A 26,727-nucleotide genomic window follows, 5' to 3' on the forward strand; every position below is an offset into this window, starting at 1 on the left:
ACACTTAAAAAAAAAATTAAACTGGAGTCACATGCTTATATGAAATTGTGATGGTTAATTTTACATTATCAAGTTGACTGGGCCATGGTGTCCAGATATTTGGCCAAATATTACTCTGGATATTTCTGTTAAGATATTTTTTGGGATAAGATTACCATTTTTTTTTTTTTTTTGGCCACACTGCATGGCTTGCAGGATCTTAGTTCCCCAACCAGGAGTTGAACCTGGGCCATGGCAGTGAAATTGTCAAATCCTAACCACTGGACTGTTAGGGAATTCCCGAGATTACTACTTAAACAGTTTCAGTAAAACCTACTCTCCATAATGTGGGTGAGCCACATCCAATTAGTTGAAGGCATTAACAGAAAAAGACAGACTTCTCCGAAAGAGGGAATTGTTAGCAGATGGCTTCCAACTGGAATATCAACTCTTCCCTGGGTCTACAACCTTCAGTTTTCCCCCCAGATTGTTGACCTGACAGACCCCCACAACTGCAAGAACCAATTCCTTAAAATAAATCTCTCTATAGACACATGCTGTTGGTTCTCTGGAGAACCCCAATACGAAAACTAAAAAGTTGTCTAGCCTCTATCACTCAATATACTTACACACTAAGAGCCTGCCTGTTGAAGGCCTTTTATAGGGATGGGGTAAACCGTATTCTTATCCCGGGAAAGGGAGGTTTTTATCTCATTCGTGTACACCACTCAAATACTTTAACTCAATTCAGAAAGAAATTTAATAAATGACATTTTCTACCTAGACCCTGCTGTAAAATACTAAGTTACTTTCGGCTCTTGATATATTTTATATCAGGGAAAAAAAAATTATTCATTTAGGACTTGCCAGGACTTAAAATGTTTTTATATAGCTCAATGAATTTCAAAATAGGAAGAAGGCTCTATTCCCATTTCCTCCAAGAAAACCCTGAAGGCTAAATTTGTAATTTAGCAAAGATTTGAACCAAGTATTCAAAATCATTATATGAACCCTAAACTCTTACTCTTGCTTCTACTGTTCCAAACGGTAGAAATCATTAATGTTATATAGAAAAACTCTCCAAGCACGGAACATCTGACTCATCAATGGATAATCAAAAAACAACACACAAATACATAGAATAGTTGGACAAAGTGATTTAGACTAAACTGCATCCATATCTAAGTAATTGCCAGGCAGTTACTGAAGAGCCTAAAGATAGGTATTCTAGTGACCAAACTGGGATTAAAATATTCAGTAGCTTATTACTTTCCCCCTGCCCTAATATAAAGCCCTTGGAACTAAGTCATCATATTTTAAGTGGTAAGCAGCATTTCACTATTCATAATTGTGATTCACTGATACAGCTACTAATCAGAGCCACCTCGTAACCCATTTCTACTAGTCAAGCTCCAGAATAAAATGGGAATATTTCCTATATTGTCTCACATGCTATTACATTCCATTTCAGTTTTTTGTTTTTAAATTAATTATTAATTTATTTATGGCTGCATTAGGACTTCGTTGCTGTGCGCGGGCTTTCTCTAGTTGCCGCGAGCGGGGGCTTCTCTTGTTGCGGAGTTCGGGCTCTAGGCATGTGGGTTTCAGTATTTGTGGCACAATGGCTTAGTTGCTCCCTGGCATGTGGGATCTTCCTGGACCAGGGCTCTAACCCATGTCCCTTGCATTGGCAGGCGGATTCTTAACCACTGCGCCACCAGGGAAGCCCCTCAAATAGTTCTTTCATTCAGTCTAAACAAGATTAACATTGGTCAGTAGCACATTTATCATGGCAAAAATTTCAGTTTTAGGGTACAGGTCTAGAGGAAAAAAAAGGAAGCTCTTGAACTTAAATCTGCTAACACTGCTGGTTTTCCTAATGATCAACTAATTATCACTCATGGAGAAAAATGAATTTACTCCCTCAAAGTAAAAAAAGACTAAAAGTGTACCTTTTTTCTGCCTTTAAATTAAAAAAAAAATTACAGGACAAAGTTTGCATTTCTTTTATAGTGAATTACCAACAAATGCCTGACCCAGGAATCAAAAATTAAAATTCAGAATTTAAAACCAAGAAACAAGCTAAATCACGTACATATTTAATTAAGAAACTAATGATGCAATATTACCCAAATAAAAAGTAAGCAGGGACTTCCCTGGTGGCGCAGTGGTTAAGAAGTTGCTTGCCAATGCAAGCCACATGCCACAGAGCAACTAAGTCCGTGCGCCACAACTACTGAGCCTGTGCTATAGAGCCTGCGAGCCACAACTACTGAGCCCATGCGCCTAGAGCCCGTGCTCCACAACAAGAGAAGCCATCGCAATGAAAAGCCTGCGTGCTGCAACAAAGAGTAGGCCCCACTCACCGCAACTGGAGAAAGCCAGAGTGCAGCAACAAAGACCCAATGCAGCTAAAAAAAAAAAAAAAAAAAACCTAATCTAACACAGTCTATTCATCCAAGATAACAGTGTGAATCTATATATGTTCTCTTCCATCTCAATATGTCATGTAGTGACAAGTTCAACAGCCAAGCAACCTCATCTTCTGGATGGACTAGTAAATTTGTACTGTCCATGTCTGCAGAGTCTTGCCCCCTTCCCAGCATACCTGTGAGCGGTCCTTATGAATAATTTGGTCGGAGAAAGCAAAGTCTCCATTGTTGAAAGCTATGGAAGAGACTCTTAATTCAAACAGTATTAGGTTGGTGGATGAGGCAAATTGGAGCATGTAAAAAAAAAAAAACAACAAAAAAACAAGCACATGCTCAATTATCATGTTCCATATTTCAGAGAAGAGGCATTAAGGATTTATGCTATGTTTATTTACAAACATATCTAGGATGCTGAGTTCAAGAGTTTGATCCTTTTTTCAAAGAGACTGCACATCTTAAAATGTTCCTCTTCGTATCTGTGGATAAAAACATAAAAAATTAACAATATTAAAGAACCCATTCATTTAACAGAAATATGTAGTTTCATTAATATACTGTTTGTCCTTCAATTTATGACTGGTACATCAGAAAGCGTTTACAGTATCATGACTTTATTCATACTGATCTTCTTCATCACATGCACCAGAGTCTTCCCAAGTAATGGCTTGGATAAATCATTTCCCTTCTAAACTAAGACAAGTAAAGTCTTTCTTTTCCAAAGTATATTTTGGAATTTATTCCAATCATCCCACAGAGCTTCCTTTAGTGTTACTTTTGCTGAAAATTCTGATTGTAATTTAACTAAATAAATCCTTTCTTCTCACTCAGGGAATCTGCTAATCTTGCTGCACACAAGACTCCTTCAGGTATATACTAACATACACTGCCCTCAAGATAGATTAGCATTAATCAATTTACTAGAACTTTACCTGGTCAAGTACCTGAGCTGTGGAACGAGACTGCCTGGGTAAAAATCCTGGTCCACCATCACTAGCTATGGAATACTGGGCAACTTAACATTTTTTTTTTTTTTTTTGGTCTCAGATCAGGTTAACATCATCCACCTCAGTCTTGCCTGGTAGCCAACCTGAGCTTGTTAATGTAAAGTTTGCCTGACAAACAGCAGCACTCAATAAACACTGGCTTTCAGGCAAAGATACATCTGTTTATAGGTTTAACCTGTCTCCCTCAATGCTACACCCACACTTAACTTCAGGAATTACAACAACACACAATAGTGTATTTGTGGTTTTGGGGGGCGTGGTAAGGGAAGAAAGGAAAAAAGGGGAAACCTCTGCGAAGATTAGAAATGCATTAATTATTTACCTGTCTCATGGATTATTTTTTAAGCAGTTGGTGTCTTACTATATAGAAAGGTGCAGCAAATCCAGACCCAAAGTACAAAGTCATCATAGCTAGTAACCGCCACTTGTTTTCCACTGAAAATGGTATATTCTGTTGGGGAAAAAAAGAGGAAAAAAAGAGAACAGAAACTGAACTTCGAATCATCTGATTTTATAAATCAAAAATAAGTATACAGGAAACGTTAATTTTTCCATAATCAGGTTATATATATGCCATATACTATAACACTTTTTTCAACACTATCTTTCAAATCCTATGACCTCCATCACACAAAACACTAGAAGGTAAAAAAATACCTGGCTTTACTCATCAACTCTACCCTTCTACACCCTTTCTCGGCCCATTAATACTAGGCTTCAGGTAACCCTCGGAGGGTGTTACTGCTAACTACCCGATTTAAACTATTTATACTTGAGGCTAAAACCAACTTCAATCAAGGACAGTTAATACTCCTAATTTCGTCAACTAATTGGAGACGAGCCCCACACCACAGGCCCTCATATCCTCAACGTTTCAATGACTTTGACTTCGAGTCCGGTGACCTCTAGCTGGGCTTTAAGCCGCAATACCTGCAGCCAGGCGCTTCACGGCCCTCCATATGTTGAAGGGCGGGGTGGAACGCGAGGGGGAAATGGGGGAGCACTAGTGTGAGGTAAGGCCTCTGGCTTTACCTACTCATTCCTTTTCGCGACTACGGCGCGCAGCCAGGGTCCTGAACTTTCTCCCTGGTCCCTGGAGGAACTGGAATGCTAGTCGACGTCCCAGATAAAAACCCCAGCTTCCCACCTCTCTCCACGGCCCATAGGCGGCCTTGGAGTTCAGCCAGTCGCAGCCAAGTGCCCCCTACCCAACGGAGCCAGGCACCTTCCATACTAACCTTCCCTGGACCCTCCTCATAGTGGCTCCTACGGACCACAGAGGTTGTGAACCTCCGGATGCTTTGTCCCAACATAGCGCTGTTGGAAGCCCTGCGAAAGGCGCAGAAACTTAAGGCGGAAGAAATGGCGGCAGCACACCCAGCACTCCTTTCTCCACGACCTTGTTCCCCTGTGGGCAAGGACCGAAAGGGAAGATGGGAAATGGGGCAGAGCTCTCGGAACATGCGACAAAGCGGCGCCCCCGAGGATTGTGGGAATTGTAGTTCAGAACATCGTGGCGCCTTGTCGGCCCTGAAGGATTGTGGGAAATGTAGTCTCGCCCAGTTCTGGTAGGATCAGAACATACCTACCAGCAGCGTTTCTTCCGAACGTGAGTTCTTGTCCGGGTTCTTGGGGCCTGTTTCTAGAACGATTTTACTGAAGTTAGCGAAGCAGTTTCACCATGTGTGTTCTAGTTTATGGAAAAGGAAAATAAACCTCTCCCTTTTCTTTTTTTGTGACTATATGCTAAGTGTCTGTGATTTGTAGTACTACTCTGCCAGCGCTGCGAGAGATGTATATGCTCTGATCTCACCGGAAGGAAAGGAACCGTAAACACGAGTAACCAAATAATATGCAGTACAAAGGATTTCAGAGAGAAAACTGAGTTGAAGTGCGAAGGGAAGGATTCCTGGAGATATAGAGAACTAAGTAGAACAGAAGTAGGAAGAGAGGGAAGAGAAAACTCAAGGCCAGTATGAGTATGGCATGTTGGGAGTGTGGAAGAGAAAGCAGCCTCTGATCCGGAGCCAGCCTGGACCAGGAAATTGGTGTTCTCCTGCTGAACCTAAACAATTTAAGAGGACATGCACATCAAAGTTTCTCCTGTCAGTGATGGCTCAAGGAAATAAGATCACTCTATTATATATGAACATAGACAAAACATGAACATTGTTCAAGTCACAAAAATGACCAAACATCACCATACCCAGTCAATACGATGACTTCTGCTTCTTTATCAATTACCTTAACCGTAGGCTAGTCTTCCTTCCTCCTACGTAGAATTTAGTAAGATAGCAAAAGTCACCGGAAAGAAGCCCAAAGCCTGTTAAGTCCTAACACCTTACTGAGATCCCCAGGGTTTCTCTGGGTATTCGGTCTCCCTTACTTCAGTGAGTAATAAACCCAGCTTCTTCATTTACAGATGTATTCCTGGTAGTCTTTGACTAGTGGGTATTGGAAGAAACTGGTCATAAATGAGGCTGGGAAAGTATTAGGTTAGATTGTGAAAGGCCCTGCTAACCTAAGTTTTCATCTGTGGCAGAGTGTACATTGCTTCAGATGACTCATTTATACAGCAGCAGTAAATAAAGTCGAGTAGGATTTAAGTCTTGCTTTGAAAACTGGTTATAAAGTGTATGCTTTAATCTTTCTTTAGCTTTTGAAAGAGAAAAGCCATGTTTCACCTCGACAGAAAACAAAAAACATGAACAAAAGTGAAGACGTTTTATTTCTACAAGTAACTTGTAATTGAGTAGAGATGCATGTAATGCATAATTGGTGTTCTCCTCCTAATTGATAGAGGATGCATGATATTCAGTTTTTTTAAAAGTCCGCATCAGTGTCTTTATGTATTAAAAGGATTATGATTTAACTATAATTGGGAAATGTTTTCACAGTTAATAGTTAATGTTTTCTGAATTCTCTTTTTCAGTCTAATATAAGTAATATCTCCTGTATATTTGGTTTATTGTTACTTCTAATTCACATTAATTGATGCTCGTCTGTGTATCTGGCTTTCAGCTAACTCCAAAGGGAACTCCAGGAGAGATTCTAGCATATGGCTTTGAAATTGTCTGCCTCCTCATGGGCTCTGTGACCAATTAAAGACAGTGGCAAATTCTTTTCATCAAGAGATAGGGTCTATGCCTTTTCTCCCTGAATCTGGATGGACTCTGTGTGACTATTTTGAGCAAGAGAATTTGCCGTAAGTGATGCTGTGCCAGTATCCTGCCCAGGCCTTACGATATTGGCAGCTTCCTTTCCTGTCTTTTGGAACATTTGCCCTTGCAACCCTGAGCTTCATGTAAGAAGTCTGACTACTCTGCTGGAGAGGGCTCCTGAAGAGTACTCAAGAATGCACCAAAAAAAAGTGGGGGATCGGCTCAGGTGTCAGGTATGTGAGTGAAGCTATCTCGGATTCTCCAGTCCAGTCCAGGTGCCAGCTGAGTATCACTGAGGGACCCCAGTCAATGCTGTGTAGAGAAGAGTTGCAAAGTTTAGCCCTGCCCAAAATGCTGATCTACAGATTTGTGAGGCAGAATTAAATGGCTGTTCTTTCAAGCCATTAAGTTTGGGGTAGTTTGTTATGCAATAGTAAATAACTGGAATAAGAACTGCTCAGCTGAACCCACCAGCCTCCAAAACTATAAGAGAAAATAATAAATTGTTCTAAGCTGCTAAATTTTAGGGTAGTTTGTTATAAAGGGGTAGAAACCTGGAACACGTATCATGCACAGTTTCTTATACATATAGCCTAACAATCTAAATTCAGTCATAATGGCTGGCAAGGAAAATGCAAATCACCCTTGAGAACCTTTTGATTCAGTATGATACTCTTTTGCTATAAAATGAATTTTAAGAGAAATGAGATATTTCATGGATTGGAACAAAACAGAAAAGATCTTTAGGGACATGAGGTTTACTCCCAAGTTGTACTTTAAAAATAAAATCCAATTATTTTAATAGTGAATAGGATGTATATCATAGAGTAAGCAATGTGCTTTTTGGACCCACATGAATCTTTGGAAACTGAAATTACATTATATAGAACAATATATCTAAAAATTAAAGTACAATATTTGTCATGTGTCTCAACAGCTACTATATTAGATTTTTAGGAACTAGGTTAGAGTTTACTTAAATTGTTTACTGAAGAAATTATATGTTTCTGTCCTACATTGAAAAACTCAAGTTAAAAAGTTTCTTTTGGTCTCAAGTTTTTAGAATTTCCTGCTACTGTAGCATTAAAGTCAGAATGCTGTGTTAACTTTTTTTTTTTTTTTTGAAATTTACATTTGTAGAGGGAAAAAAAACCTGGTTTTAGGAAAGGAGAAAATGTGATTCCACTGAGGCAGTTAGGGTTGGAAAATATGCTGCCAGCCTTCCAAATGATTTAGTGATGACCAACTGGAAGAAAAATTTCTGCAAAAAAGAAAGAAAAAATGCTTATGTGATCAAGCTGTATATTTTACTCTTCATCTTGCTTTATTACTTTTTCCTTCTTTTTTTTTTTTTTTTTTTTTTTTTCTTTTTCTTTTTGCCATGCTAGTCGGCCAGAGGGATACCAGTTCCCCGACCAGGGATTGAACCCAGGCTCTTGGCAGTGAAAGTGCAGAGTCCTAACCACTGGACCATCACGGAATTCCCGCTTTATTACTTTTGAACACCATTTTTTCCTTAAAAGCCTTTCATGTTTTTTATTCCAACTTTATTGCTTAATCTCAATGAAGCTTTAAGGATGATTCACTTTTTAAAGATTAATTTATAGTTTAAGTATTTGTTATTGAGTATTGCCAAGTATAGGTAGGTACATTTTTACAAGGTGAACACAGAAAATAACATTTCTCAATTTGAAAATCAATGATTGTATTTATATTTATGTTCCATCTCCTTCTTGACTTAGTTTGCAATGATACTTGGTATTGCTTTGACTAGTTTTCTTTAAATTCACTATGGCATTTCCTGCTTGTGTCTATAACTGGAATACTAAATAATCAAATAGTTTCATTCATTTATTTTAAGGAAACATAATTTAAATGAGGAAGGGGATTCTGAAAATGAATTTAATGCATCATTCTAAAAAGAAATCCTTTTTTGTTACAAGTAAGAGAAACATAGGAGATACTTGAAAGTAAACCAACTTTCTTGCATTACTTATGTTGTTTTGTAAAGAATTGTGCAAATAAGGACTATCTGGAAGTCTTGGTTTATAACTAGGCCCTTTTTTTGCTGATCAATGCATATAAAGTGCTGCTATATTTCTACCAGATTCAGGTGAGATTGCAGGAATCTGATCAAAGGCACTTTGTTCCTCTAGACAATGTTCCTCTTTACAGTCCAGAAAGATGTTTGTTTATGCTATAACAGCTTTTGTATTTGGCTTTTTGGTTTGGGCTTATAATTAAGAAAAATGGGTTTTCTTGAGAATAACATTTATGCACTTTGAGTAAATTATTAGTGAATTCACCAAACAGTTCTTTTAAACATTTCAACTAATTATAAAATTACACAAAGTGGGTTAGGTTTAATTTCCAGTTCTCTTCACATCCCTCAGTTAAGCTATACCCTCACTAACAGCATTTAAAACTGTATCATTGTCCCTGATTTGTGTTCAGCATCTCCTTACCACTTTGAACTAAGGGATATTATAAGCAACAGACTTATGAAACTCTTGCTGGGTTTACTATGCGGATTATTTTTTTTTCTTTGAGGATGTGTTTCAATATATTTCATGGTGTCATTTTTATGAGGATCCATAGGAGAAATTTCTCTCTGGTCTAAAATAAACATGCTTCTCCTGAGTAGCTGATTTGCTTTTGCCTTATGAGTGCTGTCAATAACAAACTTTATTGCGATTTCTTCCTTATACTGATTCCTAGAAAGCTTAGAGCCAAATGTGTGACCTACCTTCAGTGGAGACTGTATTTTGTGTACTTTACTCCTAGCTCCATCTTCTCTTTTTTTTTTTTAAATTTATTTATTTATTTATTTATTTATTTTTATTTTTGGCTGTGTTGGGTCTTCGTTTCTGTGCGAGGGCTTTCTCTAGGTGTGGCAAGTGGGGGCCACTCTTCATCGCGGTGCGCGGGCCTCTCACTATCGCGGCCTCTCTTGTTGCGGAGCACAGGCTCCAGACGCGCAGGCTCAGTAGTTGTGGCTCACGGGCCTAGTTGCTCCGCGGCATGTGGGATCTTCCCAGACCAGGGCTCGAACCCATGTCCCCTGCATTAGCAGGCAGATTCTCAACCACTGCGCCACCACGGAAGCCCTTCTCTTCTTTATTTAGCTTTGCTTCACTTTTCTACCCAATTTTATTTTATCTTGTTATATAGTATGTGTCTTTGTTCTATACCTCAAATGTTTTCTGAAACAATATTAGCATGTAAATAAGCTAATAAATTATAAATTCTCCTCACATAGAAAGTTGTTGTAGTGTTACTTTATTGATTTTTCTCTTTGCTTTATGGAGCCTGGGCTAGGTAATGTAATTAAAACTAGCTAATGGAACAAATGATCCCCGAATTTTAATGGCTTAACACAATAAAGATTTATTTCTCACTTATGTCTCAATCTGAATCAGATGTTCAGCATGCAGTCTTCCACTTGGTAGTTCTATTGCTGTCATCTTCTTGGGCCTCCACTCAATCCTCTGGATTGACCCTGCCTGCCACCATGCTAAGAAGAAGGTAGAGGCTCACACAAGGGTCAGGTTAGTAGGTGGCATGCGCTATTTGTGCCTATATTCTATTATCCAAACCAATCACATGCTACACAGATTTCTGTGTGTCTGAGAGGAAATTGGAAATGGTTTGGTTGAACACATAGCATGTCCTCTACAGAGACCTTCTAGTTTCTTGTTGGAATCTTATGGAATACTTCTGCAAGAATTCAATATTCAGTGGTTATATGTTATCTTGGCACTTTGCTACAGTGACTGCAAATCCTCATAATTCTTCTGTAATTTCCTGTTCCTGCACATTTCCCCAGAGTTGCACACTCCAGGCAATATACTGTACCTGGAATCAGAATGACATGGGTTCAAATCCAAGATCTACCTTAACTCTTTAACTTTGGGCAAGTTGCATGACCTTTCCTCATCTTTCAGATGGGGACAGTAATCTTACGTACTTTACAGGGTTGTTAGAAGGGTGTTTGGCTGCACCCCTCAGGCCGGCAAGCCTTGTAACTACCCAGCCTCCAAACCAAAGTAAGCACCCAGAGATAGAGACAGAAACATCAACAGTTTAGTGGATAGGGGAGCTTACTGAGTTTGCAGCAAAATGTCCTGGAGTGACACCCCACAGCAGACCGCAGAAGGCAGATGGCAGGAAGGACACAACAGCAATCTCACTACTCTCAATACTGGGGGAGAAGGAGGCTACCATTTATAGGGGGAACTGACTTCAGGTAGGCTCATCAGTTACCAGGGAAACCAGCAGCTGGGGCAGGGGACAAGCATGTAGGCAGTTTACTGATTAAGCCCTACAATTAAGAGGATTGGATAGTCATGTGAGTGAAGCAAGGACTGGTCGAGTAGGGGATGTACAGAGAGCAAGAGAACAACCATCTTGAGTTGGTTGACCATACATACAACCATCTTGACCATACAAAGTGTCAATTAAGATATTTGCTGCTTCAGAGTGTTCTATTAGCAAATGGGCCAGTGACAACCCCCTTTGGGGGATCCCCCTCCACGTGCCACTTTTTAATTAACTTTCTGTCTTTTCTCAACAGTTTGGCCACTGGAATATGTAGATCTGAAATATTTTTTAAAAACCTGATACACTACTATAAGGTAAGCTCTCTGAGGATAGAGAGTGGTTTTTTTTGTTGGTTTTTTTTTTCTGATCACTTATGTATCATCCTAAGTATCCTCTATAAAGACACGAATGAATGAATGCTGAAAACAATGAATGAATAGTGTAGTAGTTTGAATTTAAATGCAAATACTATGTTTTGAGTGTAGATTATGATTTAGTTTTTAAAATCCACTTTATTGAGGCATATGTTACATGCAATAAAACGTCTGTTTTGAGTGTCCTGTTCAATGAGTTTGACAACTGTATACACTCATTAAGCAGCATCACAATTAAGATATAGAACAACAATCACCCATGATTTACTTGTAGCAATATACTTTAAAAGGATTGATTTGTTAATTACCTCTGAGCACGCTAACCCTTGATGCTCAGATATTCTCAATTAAAGCCAAAACTGCACTCAGTCCTATAAAAGTAGGCCTTAATGCAGATTTTCTCAGCAGGAGACTATTTACATTACAGACCAGATTATTATTTGTTGAGGGTGATGTCTTGTGCATTATATAGGATGCTTAGCTACATTTCTGGCGTCTACCCACTAGATGCCAGTAGCACTACCCCTCCCAAGCTATGGCAACCAAATCTGTTTCCAAACATCATCAAAAGTCCCCTCTACTGGCAAAATCATTCTAGGTTGAAAACCACTGCTCTACGGCCATCTCTTCAGGGCAAGGTGAGTCAACAGAACGTACACTTGATCTGAGCCAATGCTTTTGCACTTGCTGAGATCCATTGGCAGAACTGTTACGCTTCACCCTTTTCAGCACGGTAAGGCTCAACTACCTTAGGATTCTGCATTCCAGTGGCACTTTGCCCACTCCCTTCTCTGCCATCATTGTGTGCCATCCACTGCCTGTAGTGTTGAAGATTTATAAGCTTCTGTTGATCTTCCCCTCTGTTCCACACTGAATCCAGGGCAGATGGGAAGTGATATTAAAGCTTGCTTTTGTTTTATTCTTGCCTTGTGAATCTGTGTTCTCTGAGACCCACTCATTTAGAAGGTAATGAACCTATCCTTAGTTCTACCTTTAGAAATAGACAATTAGTTTTTAATTAAATGAACACATGTGCTTAGCACTGTATCTGGCAAGTAGTAATGCTCAATACATAACAACTCTTATTATTACTTCCCTACCACTGTTTTTCTGTGCTGCTGCTATATTCCCCTTGTTTCCTTATACTAAGATCACTCCTACTTTCATCATACTTACCACACTTTCTCTGTTTGTATTCAGCTTTCGTATTAAGACTATGCAGTCTATGTTCACATGTCCCAAAGATATTTAGCTCTCAAGACACCCAGGCCACCAAGGCATGCCTACCCTCCTGGCCTGATCGCATGTTCCTCAGCTTTTGATGTAAAATTAAGAGAAAAAAATCAGCTCCTTAGGAAATCCCATCATCATTTGATTGGAAAGGAATGGCTTTCCTGACTAGAGCCACAAGGAAGACCATCCTCTGAAGGAAAAAAACCAGACATTCTGTCTCTTCTAGTTTCCTAATTTTCTCACTATCCTTCCCTAGAAGAGCTATGAAACTCCATGCTTAGACCTTGTGCACTTTTTGAATAACAAAGGTGAACACAGCATTTGATTGTAAACATCTACTGCAGTTCATTAAAGGTAAATAAAATAATTTTTTAAAGAAGAATATAAACTTAAGGTGTGACAGAACACCTCTCTACTCACCAGATGAGGAAACCAGAACATTGTTCATTTAACAGGAGGAGGGGAACCCAGATCATGCAGGAAGCCTTGAGTAAGACGATTATTAAAGAAGTGTAGGTTATTATTATTATATACTGTATTATTAACAGAAGTGTAGATTATTATGAACTGGGAAAAATTTGTGGAAGTGGTTGTTAAAGAAGGCTTGATTCTGTGTTCTTGTAGCATAACTGTCAGCACAAATTTGGCTGTTTTTTTAAAATTTATTTATTTATTTTTGGCTGAATTTGGTCTTCGTTGCTGTACGTGGGCTTTCTCTCGTTGTGGTGAGTGGGGGCTAGTCTTTGTTGCAATGCACGGGCTTCTCCTTGCGTTGGCTTCACTTGTTGCAGAGCATGGGCTCTAGGCATGCGGGCTTCAGTAGTTGTGGCACGTGGGCTCAGTAGTTGTGGCGCATGGGCTTAGTTGCTACGTGGCATGTGGGATCCTCCGGGACCAGGGCCTGAACCTGTGTCCCCTGCATTGGCAGGTGGATTCTTAACCACTGCACCACCAGGGAAGTCCCACAAATTTGACTTTTGACACTCAATATCTGGGGTTGTGAGATCCAAAATCCCTATTGCTCATCCTATTGTGTTATGTGGAATTTTCCAAAGTCTTTTCAGAAACTCAAAAGCTGATTTTTTTTTTTTTTTTCCCATTCTCTTTTCATTCCTGATGTAGCAATCCTATCCTGAAGGGAAGAAATGGTGGTAGAGGGTAGGGATAAAGGCAATTTATGGTTAATAAAAACAGGTGATGAATTAAAAGTGATTTTCCCAGGACACAGGTTTTTAACTACCTGAAGTGAAATGACTGATTTGAGTTATATCTACCTGCGAGAGCAGTCTTGGGTATGTATTGGGGATGTAGACAACCCTGACTTCAGGGACATAAAAAATTCCAATACTTTTCCTATCATTCTCAAGAGGAAAGTAAAATCTTTGTTTCTAATATTTGACACAAAGGCTTAGATACATGTTAAGAGAAGTAAGAGTTTTATTTAAATTCACAATCTAAGGCCTTTCTAGAAGGCAAGATTACCAGGGAAGGGGGGGGAGGGGTTGACATCTAGAAGCAGCAGAAATTGCATAATTTTGTTTACAACAAGATTTTTTGCTTTCTCTCTCTTTCTGTCTCATACAAACTATGAAAATTTGGTGGAAAATACACAGATACAGAATCAAAATAACTTTACAGCTTTAAATAAGTTGGAATTCCACAAAAATCATTATAGAAAGAGGTGTTAAAGATTAAGGATGCCAAGTTTAAATATATCAGAAAAATAAAATGATAGATTCGAAAGTCTGAGTCATAAAGACCAAAGAAGTCTGACAGGGTGATTTGATAAAAATAATAGGATAAAAAGAATAATAGGATAAAAATTCTCATACCTTTCCCTCTTAGGTGCCAAATTGGCCATCTTCTTTGTAAAAGCAACGCCCTCCATCTCTTGTACTTAACCTGACTTCTCTCAGTGCTGCCATCATTGAAGAGTTTTAATGATAAGCTCTCCCATGAAGTCCTAATGGCACCATAGACTCAGTCTTTGTAAAAGTGAATGTGTTCCGTTAGTGTACCTCCATCCTATACCACAAAGCTACTCTTCTTCCCAATTTTCCTTTTTATGGGTGTCATTCCCTTTTCCTGGTCATCCAAACCCAGAATCTGAGAATTGTCCTTGACTCCTTTTTCTCTTTTCAAGGGACTTACCACTTAATGGGGTAGGGTGGAGAGAACGTCCAGATTGATAGAGGAAGAAAAAAATCATAGAATGTTATAAATAAGTAGAAATAGGAGGATCTAGACCCAAGACTGAGTCTTCTTTTCCTCACCTGTGCACACAGTTACCCAGTGTTACAATGATGACCATTTTAAGTGGGTATCTTAGTGCAGATAATAGCTGGTTATTTCTCTCTTAGTTCAAGTAGAAGGAAGATAGGAAAGTATTCCTCCAGCGTTGCTCTAAGTTAGAAGCTTTACACTGATTTTCTAGCTTCTGATTTCAAGGTCACACCCGGTTGTTTATGAAAACAGTACCTACTAAACACAACTCGTAGTTAGAAAAACGTTGCTGTTAGTCTTCCAGCTTCTGAACGCTACTACGCTCCTACTACTCTGTGGGCTCTTCTTTTCTGCATGTTCCTCTCCACGATTCCAGAAAACACACCCTCTTTTTGAGAAAAAAAAAGAGACTTTAATGAGATCTAAAATTAATAAGTTTTTAATATGTAAACCATTGACATTATATTGGAGCACTAATGTTCTCTGAAGACTTTCCAAGTTAATAGGAATTGAAGCATAAGTAAAAGGAATAATGCTTCTACAGATAATTTCAGACAACATGAGGAGGAGGAAAATTCTTTGTTTTTGTTTAATTAGGAGAGAATGTTGTGGACAAAATTTAAAATATTCAGGTGGTTTCTGTACCATGTGAGTATTATAAAGTTATGGTAGTTTTTAGATAGTTTCTTTCCTTGGCATGAGTTCAACTATATAATTTACATGTCATATTTTATTTTATTTTTAAAATTAATTAATTAATTTGTTTATTTATTTATTTTTGGCTGCGTTGGGTCTTTGTTGCTGCCTGTGGGCTTTCTCTAGTTGCAGCAAGTGGGGGCTACTCTTTGTTGCGGCGTGAGGGCTTCTCATTGCGGTGGCTTCTCTTATTGCGGAGCACGGGCTATAGGCACACGGGCTTCAGTAGTTTTGGCACGTGGGCTCTAGAGCACAGGCTCAGTAGTTGTGGCACACAGGCTTAGTTGCTCTGCGGCATGTGGGATCTTCCTGGACCAGGGCTCGAACCCGTGTCCCCTGCATTGGCAGGTGGATTCTTAACCACTGCACCACCAGGGAAGTCCTACATGTCATATTTTAGATTATAATGTTTTTTATTTAGGTATTTGAAGTTAGCATCTTCAATAATAATCTTTAAACAGCCCAACAGTTTCAATTTTTCTATGTTGGTTAGAAAGATATGTTCAACTTGAAAATATAAGAAAACATGATATATTTTAATTAAGTTTTAATAAAATATTATTGTTTCTGGCAATATTAAATAATTTTTATCTCTTTCAAACATATTACTGTGCAAGTATAACTTTAAAGAGAAATTTAAGGCATAATTTTAGCTTTTTTTTTGTACTAATGATTCTATTTGTGAATGCGGTACATAATATTAGATATGATAGTTTAAGGGTATGTGATTTTATTAATGAGCCAGTTAAGATTGTAAATAATGTAAGGAAAATTTGGATATGCTGGAGAAAACAAATACAGAAAATTTATAATCATTTTCCCCAGAAAATGCTACCTCATAGTTTTAAGAATATGTAGTATATTACATTTTGGTTATAATGTACAAAATGATTTTAAGGGAATAATGCAATAATATTAAAAGTAAAAAAGTAACCAAAGTGGAATATAGGATTTAGGTCAAATCTTTTCCTTATAAAATATGCAGATAACTGAAAAAACAAATAGATTTTAGCACAAGCCTTAATACTCCATTTCACTTCACTTTGGTGCTTGTAGGAATAAGCATATTATGAATTTTTAATAAAAAAATTTAAAAAACAACAAAAATTAAATCTAAAAATTTATTTTGAAAGGAGAAGTGATCAACCAATAAGCAACAGTTAATTTTTCTTCAATAGGATACAATATTTTAGGTGTCTATTAATAACTAGCTAACTTTAAGATGGAAGTACATAGACGGTTTCCAGTGTTATCTAAAATTTAACAGTGCATAGATTTTCTTTGACTAACAATTGGCCTATAAGAGACCAAAGCTACAGTTTCTAAGTTCATCAATTTTCAGTTGATAAGAAAAAAAGGATAATGTTGCTTAAACTTCTTTGCTCCTTTTCAAATTTCATTGGTAAAAAACTGTAATGTGGTTTTAAAAATAAGATGGGCTAACAAGTGCTTCAGTACTGACACAAAAAAGAATAGAGTATGAAATTTTATTAATCTTATTCAGCCTAATATTTTGTTTATTTAAAACAAACATTTATTTCCTTAAGTATGCGATAGCTTTTTTTTAAAAGGAAGAAATGGATTAAGTAATTAAAATATGAAGAGACTGAAGAAAAATCTCCCAAATTATATAACCTTAAAAAGTTAATCCCATTATATTATTAAATGAGCACTCATTTTAGGCAGCACAGTGAGAACAGAGAGGTAATTGCTGAACTTCTTTTGAGCTTACTCTTATGCAACCAGAGGGTAGAAGAGAATGTTTTGGAAGATGTTCAACATTTAATTACCTCGATTCCGAGTTTTCCTAATGATTGTCAATACTTTCAACCAATTGAATTCACATACTAATTTTACATTGTGTAGTACAAAGAATATGTTAGAACTAATAAAAAATGTAAATGAAAAAAGGAAAGTGGCTAATATTCCTTAGCTTTCTCTTTCTCTTTACCAGCACATTTAAAAAATGCCCAGTTTGCTATGTCTGTGAATATTCTTGCCTATATATGCATAAATGGGACCAGAAATCATAAAGAATGATGGATTTTTTATTGGATTTTAATTACAACTGTGTGTAACTTTGAACTATAAAATACTTTAAAGAGATTAAGCAGAAAATTTACCATAGTAAAAAAGCAGAATTGTTGTACTAGGAACATGTTCTACCTGCTAGCAATGCAGATTTCAGTTTTTCTTGTTGATCATTAAATTCTATTTTCTAAGGATAAAAGAGATATAGATGCAGACATACAAGCTACAGCCAAAAATAACTTTCAAACTTGTGAAACCACTGGTCTTCCCAGCACAGTAGTCTGTCTCTGATAGTGGCACCCTATCACCTTGGGGGTGCACATGGATGTGGTTCTTAAAGATCAGAATCTGCATGGATTTCATCAGTGAAACTTTATTCCAGAGTATACCTAACTTCTATCAGCATAATGAAATGGTCATTTACACCACTAAGTTTCAGGTGGTTTTTAATGCGTCAATATATAGCTGGAACAGAATGAGGTGCTGCCATTGATTTTGGGATCAGGCAGTGGGCTTGTGTCTCAGTTGTTACATGGCATTCTGTGTGTCTTGTGCCCAAATTTCCTTCTTTTTGAAAGAAAACCAGTCATATTAGGCCCATCCTAATATCCTCATCTTAACTTGATTATATCTGCAAAGACCTTATTTCCAAATAAGGTCATATTCACAAGTACCAGGTGTTGTGACTTCAACATATCTTTTTGGGAGGCACAATTTAACCCATAACAGTGGAGCACCAGAAAAGCTGAGGGGATCTGGCCAGGGCACCAACACCAAAGACTGCAAGATCTTTCTAAGTTCCTAGTGCATTTGGTCTTTAGATACACTGAATTATTGACTAACCAAAAATTTTCAGGTTGCAATTTTCATATGTTTCAATATTCTTCTTGCCTAAGCTATGTCCCTTTGCCCCTCTGCTTGGTGAAAGACTCCTCATCTTTAGGATGTACTACTATATCCTGAGGGCAGCCTTCCCTGGCCCTCCCAGTCTCTCTATATCAAGTCACTCACTCCATTCCAGATGAGCTTGTTTATTAATTCATTCAAATTATTATTATTTTTTTTATAACATCTTTATTGGAGTATAATTGCTTTACAATGGTGTGTTAGTTTCTGCTTTATAACAAAGTGAATCAGTTATACATATACATATGTTCCCATATCTCTTCCCTCTTGCGTCTCCCTCCCTCCCACCCTCCCTATCCCACCCCTCTAGGTGGTCACAAAGCACCGAGCTGATCTCCCTGTGCTATGTGGCTGTTTCCCACTAGCTATCTATTTTACATTTGGTAGTGTATATATGTCCATGCCACTCTCTCACCCTGTCACATCTTACCCCTCCCCCTCCCCATATCCTCAAGTCCATTCTCTAGTAGGTCTGTGTCTTTATTCCCATCTTGCCACTAGGTTCTTCATGATGCATATTATGTGGCACAATGATAGATACTAGATATATTACTTGGTTATTAGGAATACAGACCTTAGCTCTAAGGTAGGTTACGGACTCGTAGAGGACACTGAAGATAATTATAACAAAGTTCAATAAATGATAAAGAGGTCATAGCATGCTGTGGGCACTTAGGGGAAGAACACCAAGCCCAGGCAATGGCGGAGATGCAAGGGATGACACGAGTCAGGAAATTTTGGTACAACGAAGATTAACATCTTAAATGCAAAAAGTAGTTCTAAATCAGTCCTTTAACGAAGCACCTACTTTTGACTCTAAAAATGTTCTCTACTACATACTTACCTGTTTAATTAATCCATTCATTGAATCATTCATTCATTAAATTTGACAGTTATTTCTAGATTGAGGCACTGAGTTAAGTTCTGTCAGACATATGTGTCTGAGCTGTTTTAAAACAAACACTAAGTATAGGTAATGGAATAAAATATACTTACCTTCTTTAAAGTTAACAGAGCAACTTATTTTGAACTGTTGATCAAGCTGTATTTATCTATAATTCATTAGCTTCCTAGAAAAAATTTTGTCAATCTGTAATTTGTATATGTCAAAGCAGTCCTTAAGTATTCTAAAGGTAATTTTCCTAAACAGACATTTCAGAATGCTTGCAATTAGAGTTACAAGTTATGATTGTCTGCAATAGTAATTTTCTTGTCTTAATGGGAATAAGCTGCTCATTATTTTAAAAAAAAGTATGTCAACCATTATTCCTGTTTAGAATGCTACCTTTTCTCCAGAATCGGATAAAATACTCAACTTTCTACTGCCAATGCAGTAAAATGTGAAGGAAGACACCAACCTTCAAAGACTGACAATAAAAAAATCTACACTTAGTTTTGAGAGATTCGTTTTAATATCCTTACCCTTAAAATAGCAAGTTTGGAAGACAAAATTGTTTTACTTTTACATCTGTCAGTCAAAGATTTACAAGCATTCATATTATTAATACAAATGGATACATAGTATTTCACCAATTCATCCAATTTCTTGTATTCATAATATTACATAATAAAAGAGTAACTTTAGTTGACCTCTCCTTACTATAACCATACTCTATATTTAGATAATACAATAATAAACGAAACAGAAACATTAGGTTCATTGGTTTACAGATAGAGTGTTAGCTTTTTCTTTCTAAATAAATCTAGAACAAGGTTTGGCAAATGTTTTTTGTTAAATGCCTTTTACAGCCACATTAAATAAGAAACTGATATACATTCTTTGTTTTTTTTTTTTTAAGATGACTTTTAAGAACGCTGAAATGCATATAGGTTAGACAATAGAAATGAAAAGGTTTTCAGCCAGGCCTTTCTGAAGGAGTTATTCTGCTAAAGATAATATTAGTTGTCTGATAGGCCAACTATTGAACCTCTTTATCAGAACTGGCTTCTCCTGGCTCATTTTGGGCATGTGAGAAGTCAGTCAGTGGTAACTGATACAGGCCCTATATATTAGTAGTAACTGGTTAAAATAAACCACTAAGACTATAAGCCTGGATGTGCCACTGTGCTTCAACAGTATATCCTTCTAGCAAACCTCACCTATCTAATCTAGTGAGTTTTAACTCTAAATCTTATTTCTTTCTTCTTTCCCTACCTTTTTGCCTTTCTTTCATTTTCCTTTTCCTTTTTTTTCTCTTGAAGAAAATTTTTTCATGTGTTATTAATAGGAATTCATATGTGGTGTGGTGGAACAGTATCTCAGAAAGTCATCAGAATGTGAGACTGCTTCCTTGGAACAGTTTTGTGCTGTTGTTTTAAAAAATAATAATAATTAAAATCAGCTGATGTTAATAAATATGTCAATGTGAACTTGAAAAAAAAAATTGGTTCTATTGTTCAGGCAAGGAAATCTGACCTTTCCAGAACACTGATTGCTCAAAGTTACCTTACAGGTAAGTGGTGGGGTCTATATGGGTTTTGAACTCAGCTTAATATGAGTGCCTGGGCTTTTAAATAAAAACATATGGAAGTTGCAAGTTTACAAGGAAAGAAACTTTGGTACTGTTTTCATTATTTCATTATTATAATTTCATTATTTCATCCCTTCATCTACTCTTTGGGGCTGGCTCTAGGGCTCCACTGCTTTTACTTTCACATTTTGGTATAATTTCATGTCAGAAAGTGTGTGGATATTAGGAGTATAACTCCTACAGCCAGAAATCTGAGAAAACTTGGTCACTAGGCACTCCATTAGGCTGACACGAATTGTCCCTCATTTTGTTATTTATATAGTTAGTAAGGATCAATACAGTTGAGTATTATTAGCATTCAGAGGAAGGAGCAAGTGGCAGTAGTTCATAATCTGGTGGAGTTCTATGATAATCGTTCTCTAATGCCTTTCAGTTATTCTCTAATGCCTTTAGAGTTCTTAGTGAAGAGCCATTTCAAATAGTTTGGCACCTTACATTCATCAGCCCTGGAGTGAGACAAGAGGGAAGGGAGTGGGAATCCATTATTCTAAATTATTCTAAAGGGGCTAAATTGCCCCTTTTTGACCACGGTCTCATCTATAGGGCCAAAGTTTTGCATGAAGAAGTGTTCTGTGAACCACAAATTTTATGTAAAATAATTTCCCTCTCAAAACCCAGAAACCTACCTTTTTTTATCTGTCCTGGTTCTGTCCTGTTGGGGCATGATGGATCCACCAGCATACAAATATTTTATATTACTCTGCCCCCTAAAAAAATTCTCCCTTGATTCAATATTTCAATGTTACTACTGCCCTGTTTCTCTGCTTCAGTCCATAAACTCTTTAAATTCATTGTCTTCATATAGTATCTCTACTTCCTTATCTATTATTTGCTCCATCTCATTCCATTCTGGCTTCCATCTCTACCACTCTACTTAATCTTGTCAACATCACTGGTGTTCTACATTTTGTCAGCTCCTCTGTTCATTTTTCTCTGGTCACTTATCTTATTTGAAAGTAGTGCAAGATCTATTTGACCATTCCCTTTGTTCCAAGCTCCTTTTTTTCTTTGTGTTAAATATACTGTTTCTGGCTGTTGAGTTAAGAATGATGAGGAGAGGGCCAAGAATGGATTCTAGGAGACCTGTGGGAAGGCTGTTGGTGATAGTAGAGTTTGATGACAGATAATAATAGATTGGATTGGGGTGTTCACAATGGAGATGAAGATAAATGAATATGAAAATGATATCTTGGAGGTAAAACTGGAAGTTCTTGGGGACTGATGTACTTTGGTTCAGTTTTGAATATGTTGAAATTGAGCAGCTCCAGACATCCAAATAGAGATATTAAATAGACATTGCCCATAGTGGATATGGATATGGACCTCAGAGAAGAATTCTGAGATAGAACTAATTTAGAGCCTCTTCAATTTAGAATTGATTTGAGGCAATGGACTTGGATATGATTATTTAAAAACAGAGGGTAAACTGAAAGAGAGGAAAAAACATACTATAGTCTATAATGTATTATAGTTCTTCATTCACTTAAAAGAATGGCTATAGAGTAAGTCTGGATATATAGGAAGTGACAAGATAGTAACCCTTGGAGTTGTTCTTTTTATTCTTTATCTCATGTGATACATTTTTCTTTCAGCTTGTGATGAGACAATGTAGTTGAAGGCACATGAGCAGTAGATTTTGTCACACCTGTCACTGTACTTTTAACAATACATTTCAGCAATAGCAAGGTCTTTTATGATGTATAAAGTCAATATTCAGTATAATAATTCTATATTTGATTATGATGATGAAGTTTGATATAAATATCTTTCTCCTATTTTAAAAGAAAAGTTTTGCTACAGCTATGAACTTCATTTAGTGCTTTGCTGTTGTCTGCGAATATCACATTCATATTTTTTCCCCTTAGCTGCTTTTGAAATGCTTTAGCTTTAATGGTTGAGGTTGCAGTACATAATAGTGTTTCTTTGCACCCTAAACAAAAAGAATTTTTAAAAATGTTTGAGTAAACATATAATCCACAGTGGAAAACTAAATAACAAAATGTATATCATACTTGCATTGGGAAAAAAGAATATATACATATAGAAAGTATGCTAGCTTTAATATACTTAGAATCAAAAAATGAAAAACATTCATTTGTCATAAATGTTGTTATATGAATGGTATCTTCTTAATAATCTAATAGTACTAATTTATGTGGATTATTAAGCTGTATAACTGCATTGAAATATTCTTTTTACATGTGGAAAAAAGATGTGTGTAAATAAAGGAAATAAACAATTTTAGAAGAAACATTTTAGTAAACTTAAATGTAGGAAACTACTTAATTACTCTGAAATTATTCTCTTGCTTGAGTATCATCTTTTACTAGCATACATTAGTCACTTTTGTGAACAAAACGGAAAGAAAGTGATTGAATTTATTCAAGTTTTTGATATTTAAGTAGAAAGAATGAAAAGAGTTTCCATTAATCTTTTGAAATTAATTTATATTTTCAGAGCATATTTGATAACCAGATTTTCCAATTTAGATTTCTGAGAAAATGATAAATAAATTACAAAGTAATTGATGATAAAGACCCTTTTGTTTGTAATTCATTGCACAAAAATTCAAAATGCAATACTACATATGTCTTTCATTTGTGGTAGATGTAGGCTGAAGTGAAGAATTTCTCTGGAAATATAAAAATATATTGGGAAATCTATTTTTCAAAAATGTTTCCAGAAATTCATTTATTATACACTGTAAATAAATCTGTATTAAGCTGATATCAGTATATTCAATATATGTAAACTTCAAAACATCTGAAACATCCCCATTTCCTATTATTATTAATAAAATATTTGTACAAACCAACTTTACATTTTATAAAATCATAAAATACACACACTATTCTCTTCCCAAATGATGCCAAATGATGTTACTTTTTCTTACATTTTCTCCTTCTAATGACTAAATCTTCTAAGATTATCTCCTGAATGCATAATACTCAAACTAAAACTACCACACTGAAAAATTTATTACTTCAAGCAAAGAAATTTTAACTCTGTGACCCTAGAACCATCCTGAATTGTACCCTACCTCTTCCCTCTGCAATCCCAGGAAAGTGTTTAGAGCCTGGACTGTTAAGGAATGATTTTGCTGACATCCTGAGGATGACTTTCCCACTGAAAATCCCAAATCTTTATTTTCTGGGCATGCTCTCTTCCTGGAAATGTATACTGTTACAGAAAATACACATTCATCTCAGGTGTGTTATGAAGCTAAGCTAAAAATCAAATTGATTAAGTTTGTTGAATGGTATGTTTCTTTCCTTTTGGTTTGATCTGAGATTTATTTTCTCATTATTCTTGAGCTCTATGAGATATCTTGTTATAATAGAAAGTAAGTTTGACACCTTAGTAGCAGGTTTACTTCCGTTCTGGTCAGAACTAGACACACATGGTAATTTAGTTGAATTGCAGAAGAAATCATGGCATTGTTGCTCAAAAATGACTACCTGAGAAAAGCAACAAACAAACAAACAAAACCCTCCCTGTCAGCCTGAGTTACTAAACTCTGTATATCCTGGCTAGATTGCAGTCTTGTTTAGCTCTGTAAACTACACTTTTCCCTACCACCTCAACCATTCCCATGCCCTCATTTCTCTTAACACCTACTTCACTGACTACACACACTTATGCAACAAATTAAATAAGGTTGTCTTATTTATTTTAAGCTAGTTAGAAAGCAGGAGATTCTGACTGCCATACTAGGAGTTTAGAAATGGTGTTATATACTGGCATATATTTCAAAGAATTTCTGATTGAACTAGTTTTTATTCTTAAGGATGACTATTTCATAAAATTGAATGAAATGATGGACTCACATACTAACTATATGGACAAATCTATGTGTCCAGTTTTTCATTTATAACTTGGAGGAAATTCATGGCTTTACTCAATGGAATATTCCCAATACACAGGAAACAGAGACTGTAACATAATGAGTAGTGGTGGATTAACATCAACAATGTCTTCTAGCATTTGTTTCCTCCTCTAGGAATTTCCTTTCAGCCTCTGTACATTTTTCTAATTGGTTGTTTGCTTTTTCTTATTAATTTTTAGATTCTTCATAAATTTCATTTAACAATTCATTGTCACTCATGTTAATAACAAATATCTTCTCCTAGTCTGTGTCTTTTTTTTTCAGTTTATTTTGAAATAATTGTAGTTGCACAGGAAGTTGCAAACATAATATAGAGAAGTCCTATGTGTCCTTCACCTAATTTCCCAGAACATAACTATAGTACAATATCAAAACCAGAAAATTGCCATTGGTACAATGTGTGTGTATGGTTTTATATCATTTATCTGATGTGCCAATCTGTATAACCACTGACACAATCAAGAGACAAAACTATTCTATTAACACAAACATCTCCCCATCATGCTATCCCTTTATAGTCACACCTACCTCCCTTTTCTCCATAATTCCTAATTCCTGGCAAATATTGATCTGTTACCCATCACTATAACTTTGTTATTTTGAGAAAGGTATGTAAATGGAATCATACAGACTGTGGCTTTTTGGGATTAGCTTTTGCAACTGAGCATAATTTTCTTCATAGACCATTATGTCTTCTGTAAATAGGGGCAGTTTTACTTCTCCCTTTCCCATCTGTATGCCTTGTATTCTTTTCTTGCTTCATGGCATTGGCTTAAACTTCCAGTACTATGTTTAATAGCAATGGTGAGAGTGGATATCAGTCTTTTCTTGATCTTTGGGAATAGTATTTAGTGTTTCATCATTATGTATGATTTTGGCTGTAGGGTTTTTGTAGATGTTCTTTATCAAGTTGAAGTGCCCTGTTTTCTGAGTGTTTTTATCATGAATGGGTGTTATAATTCTGTCAAATGAGTTTTCTGCAGCAATTGATATCATCCCATGATTTTCTTCTTCAGCTTGTTAATACAATGAATTACATTGTTTGATTTTCAAATATCGAACCAGTCCTTCATCTTTGGAATAAACTCCATTTGGTTATGGTATATGATTCTTTTCATATATTGCTGAACTCTATTTGCTAATATTTTGTTAAGAATTTTTATATCTATACTTATGAGAGATAATGGGCTGTAGTTTTCTTTTAATTTTTTTAGTATTGTCTTTGCCTGGGTTTTGTATCAGGATAATATTAACTTCATAAAAGGTAAGGTGTAGATTGTTGATTTGAAAATTTTCCTTTTTTCTAATGTAAACATTTAGTGCTATGAAATCCTCTCTGCTCTGCTTTAGCTGTGTACCACACATTTTGATTTTTAATATATAAAATTAGTTATTAAAGATAATGGCTAATTAAATTTATCAACATATTTTTATCAATTTCTGTGCTCTCCTTAGGTTATTATATTACATGCCCCTGTCTAAAGACAGTATATAATTAAATGTTAGAGTCATATTTATCCAAATATTTACTATCTTGTAGATATAGGCAAGGAGTAATTTGGGAATGCAAGCAAATTGAAAACATAGAGGAAATAACTCATGAACATGTATTTAAGTTTAAAAAAGTGGAAGTTTGATAGAGAATAAATTTCATCTGAAGAATTAGACAACAGTCTTTTCCTTTTTTACCTACATATGATTACTTTTAGAATATCTTTAATGTCTTTATAGTACATAATTTGGGAAATATATCATTTTATATAATTACAGTTTTGTCATGCTATCACTTCAGATGAAAAAATTGGGGAGTAGACTTGATTATAATCATTGTCTCTAGAAAATTGTGCATCACTGACATTCAATTTGTAAGTAAAAATTCATTAGATTTATTTAGACTTGTTCCTGCTTAACTATATTGTCAAACCTGCACATAGATGATCTCAGCTTAAAA

The 26,727-nt window shown here is 36.3% G+C and overlaps 1 protein-coding gene and 1 long non-coding RNA gene across 8 annotated transcripts in view; one reads left to right on the plus strand and one right to left on the minus strand.

The window, feature by feature from the left end:
• Positions 1–2,784: 2,784 nt before the first annotated feature.
• Positions 2,785–4,850, minus strand: COX7C (cytochrome c oxidase subunit 7C). Its single transcript, XM_082458322.1, has 3 exons — positions 4,654–4,850; positions 3,738–3,866; positions 2,785–2,887 (listed from the first exon to the last, which is right to left on the minus strand). The coding sequence occupies exons 1-2, from the start codon at positions 4,726–4,728 to the stop codon at positions 3,750–3,752; spliced, it is 192 nt and encodes a 63-aa protein (XP_082314448.1). The 5' UTR covers positions 4,729–4,850; the 3' UTR covers positions 2,785–2,887; positions 3,738–3,749.
• A 48-nt stretch (positions 4,851–4,898) lies between these two features.
• LOC309659018 overlaps positions 4,899–26,727 on the plus strand; it is a 219,814-nt gene continuing 197,985 nt past the window's right edge. For 6 of the 7 annotated variants that reach the window (XR_014262498.1, XR_014262499.1, XR_014262500.1 and 3 more), the window contains exons 1-3: positions 4,899–5,024; positions 6,437–6,809; positions 11,150–11,210. This is a non-coding gene — a long non-coding RNA (uncharacterized lncRNA). Of the gene's footprint in view, positions 5,025–6,436; positions 6,810–9,995; positions 10,125–11,149; positions 11,211–26,727 lie in introns of all 7 variants that reach the window. The other variant, XR_014262502.1, reaches the window with a different exon arrangement.

The sequence above is a fragment of the Balaenoptera physalus genome, assembly GCF_965194825.1.
Source record: "Balaenoptera physalus genome assembly, chromosome: 3".
Classification (NCBI taxonomy): domain Eukaryota; kingdom Metazoa; phylum Chordata; class Mammalia; order Artiodactyla; family Balaenopteridae; genus Balaenoptera; species Balaenoptera physalus.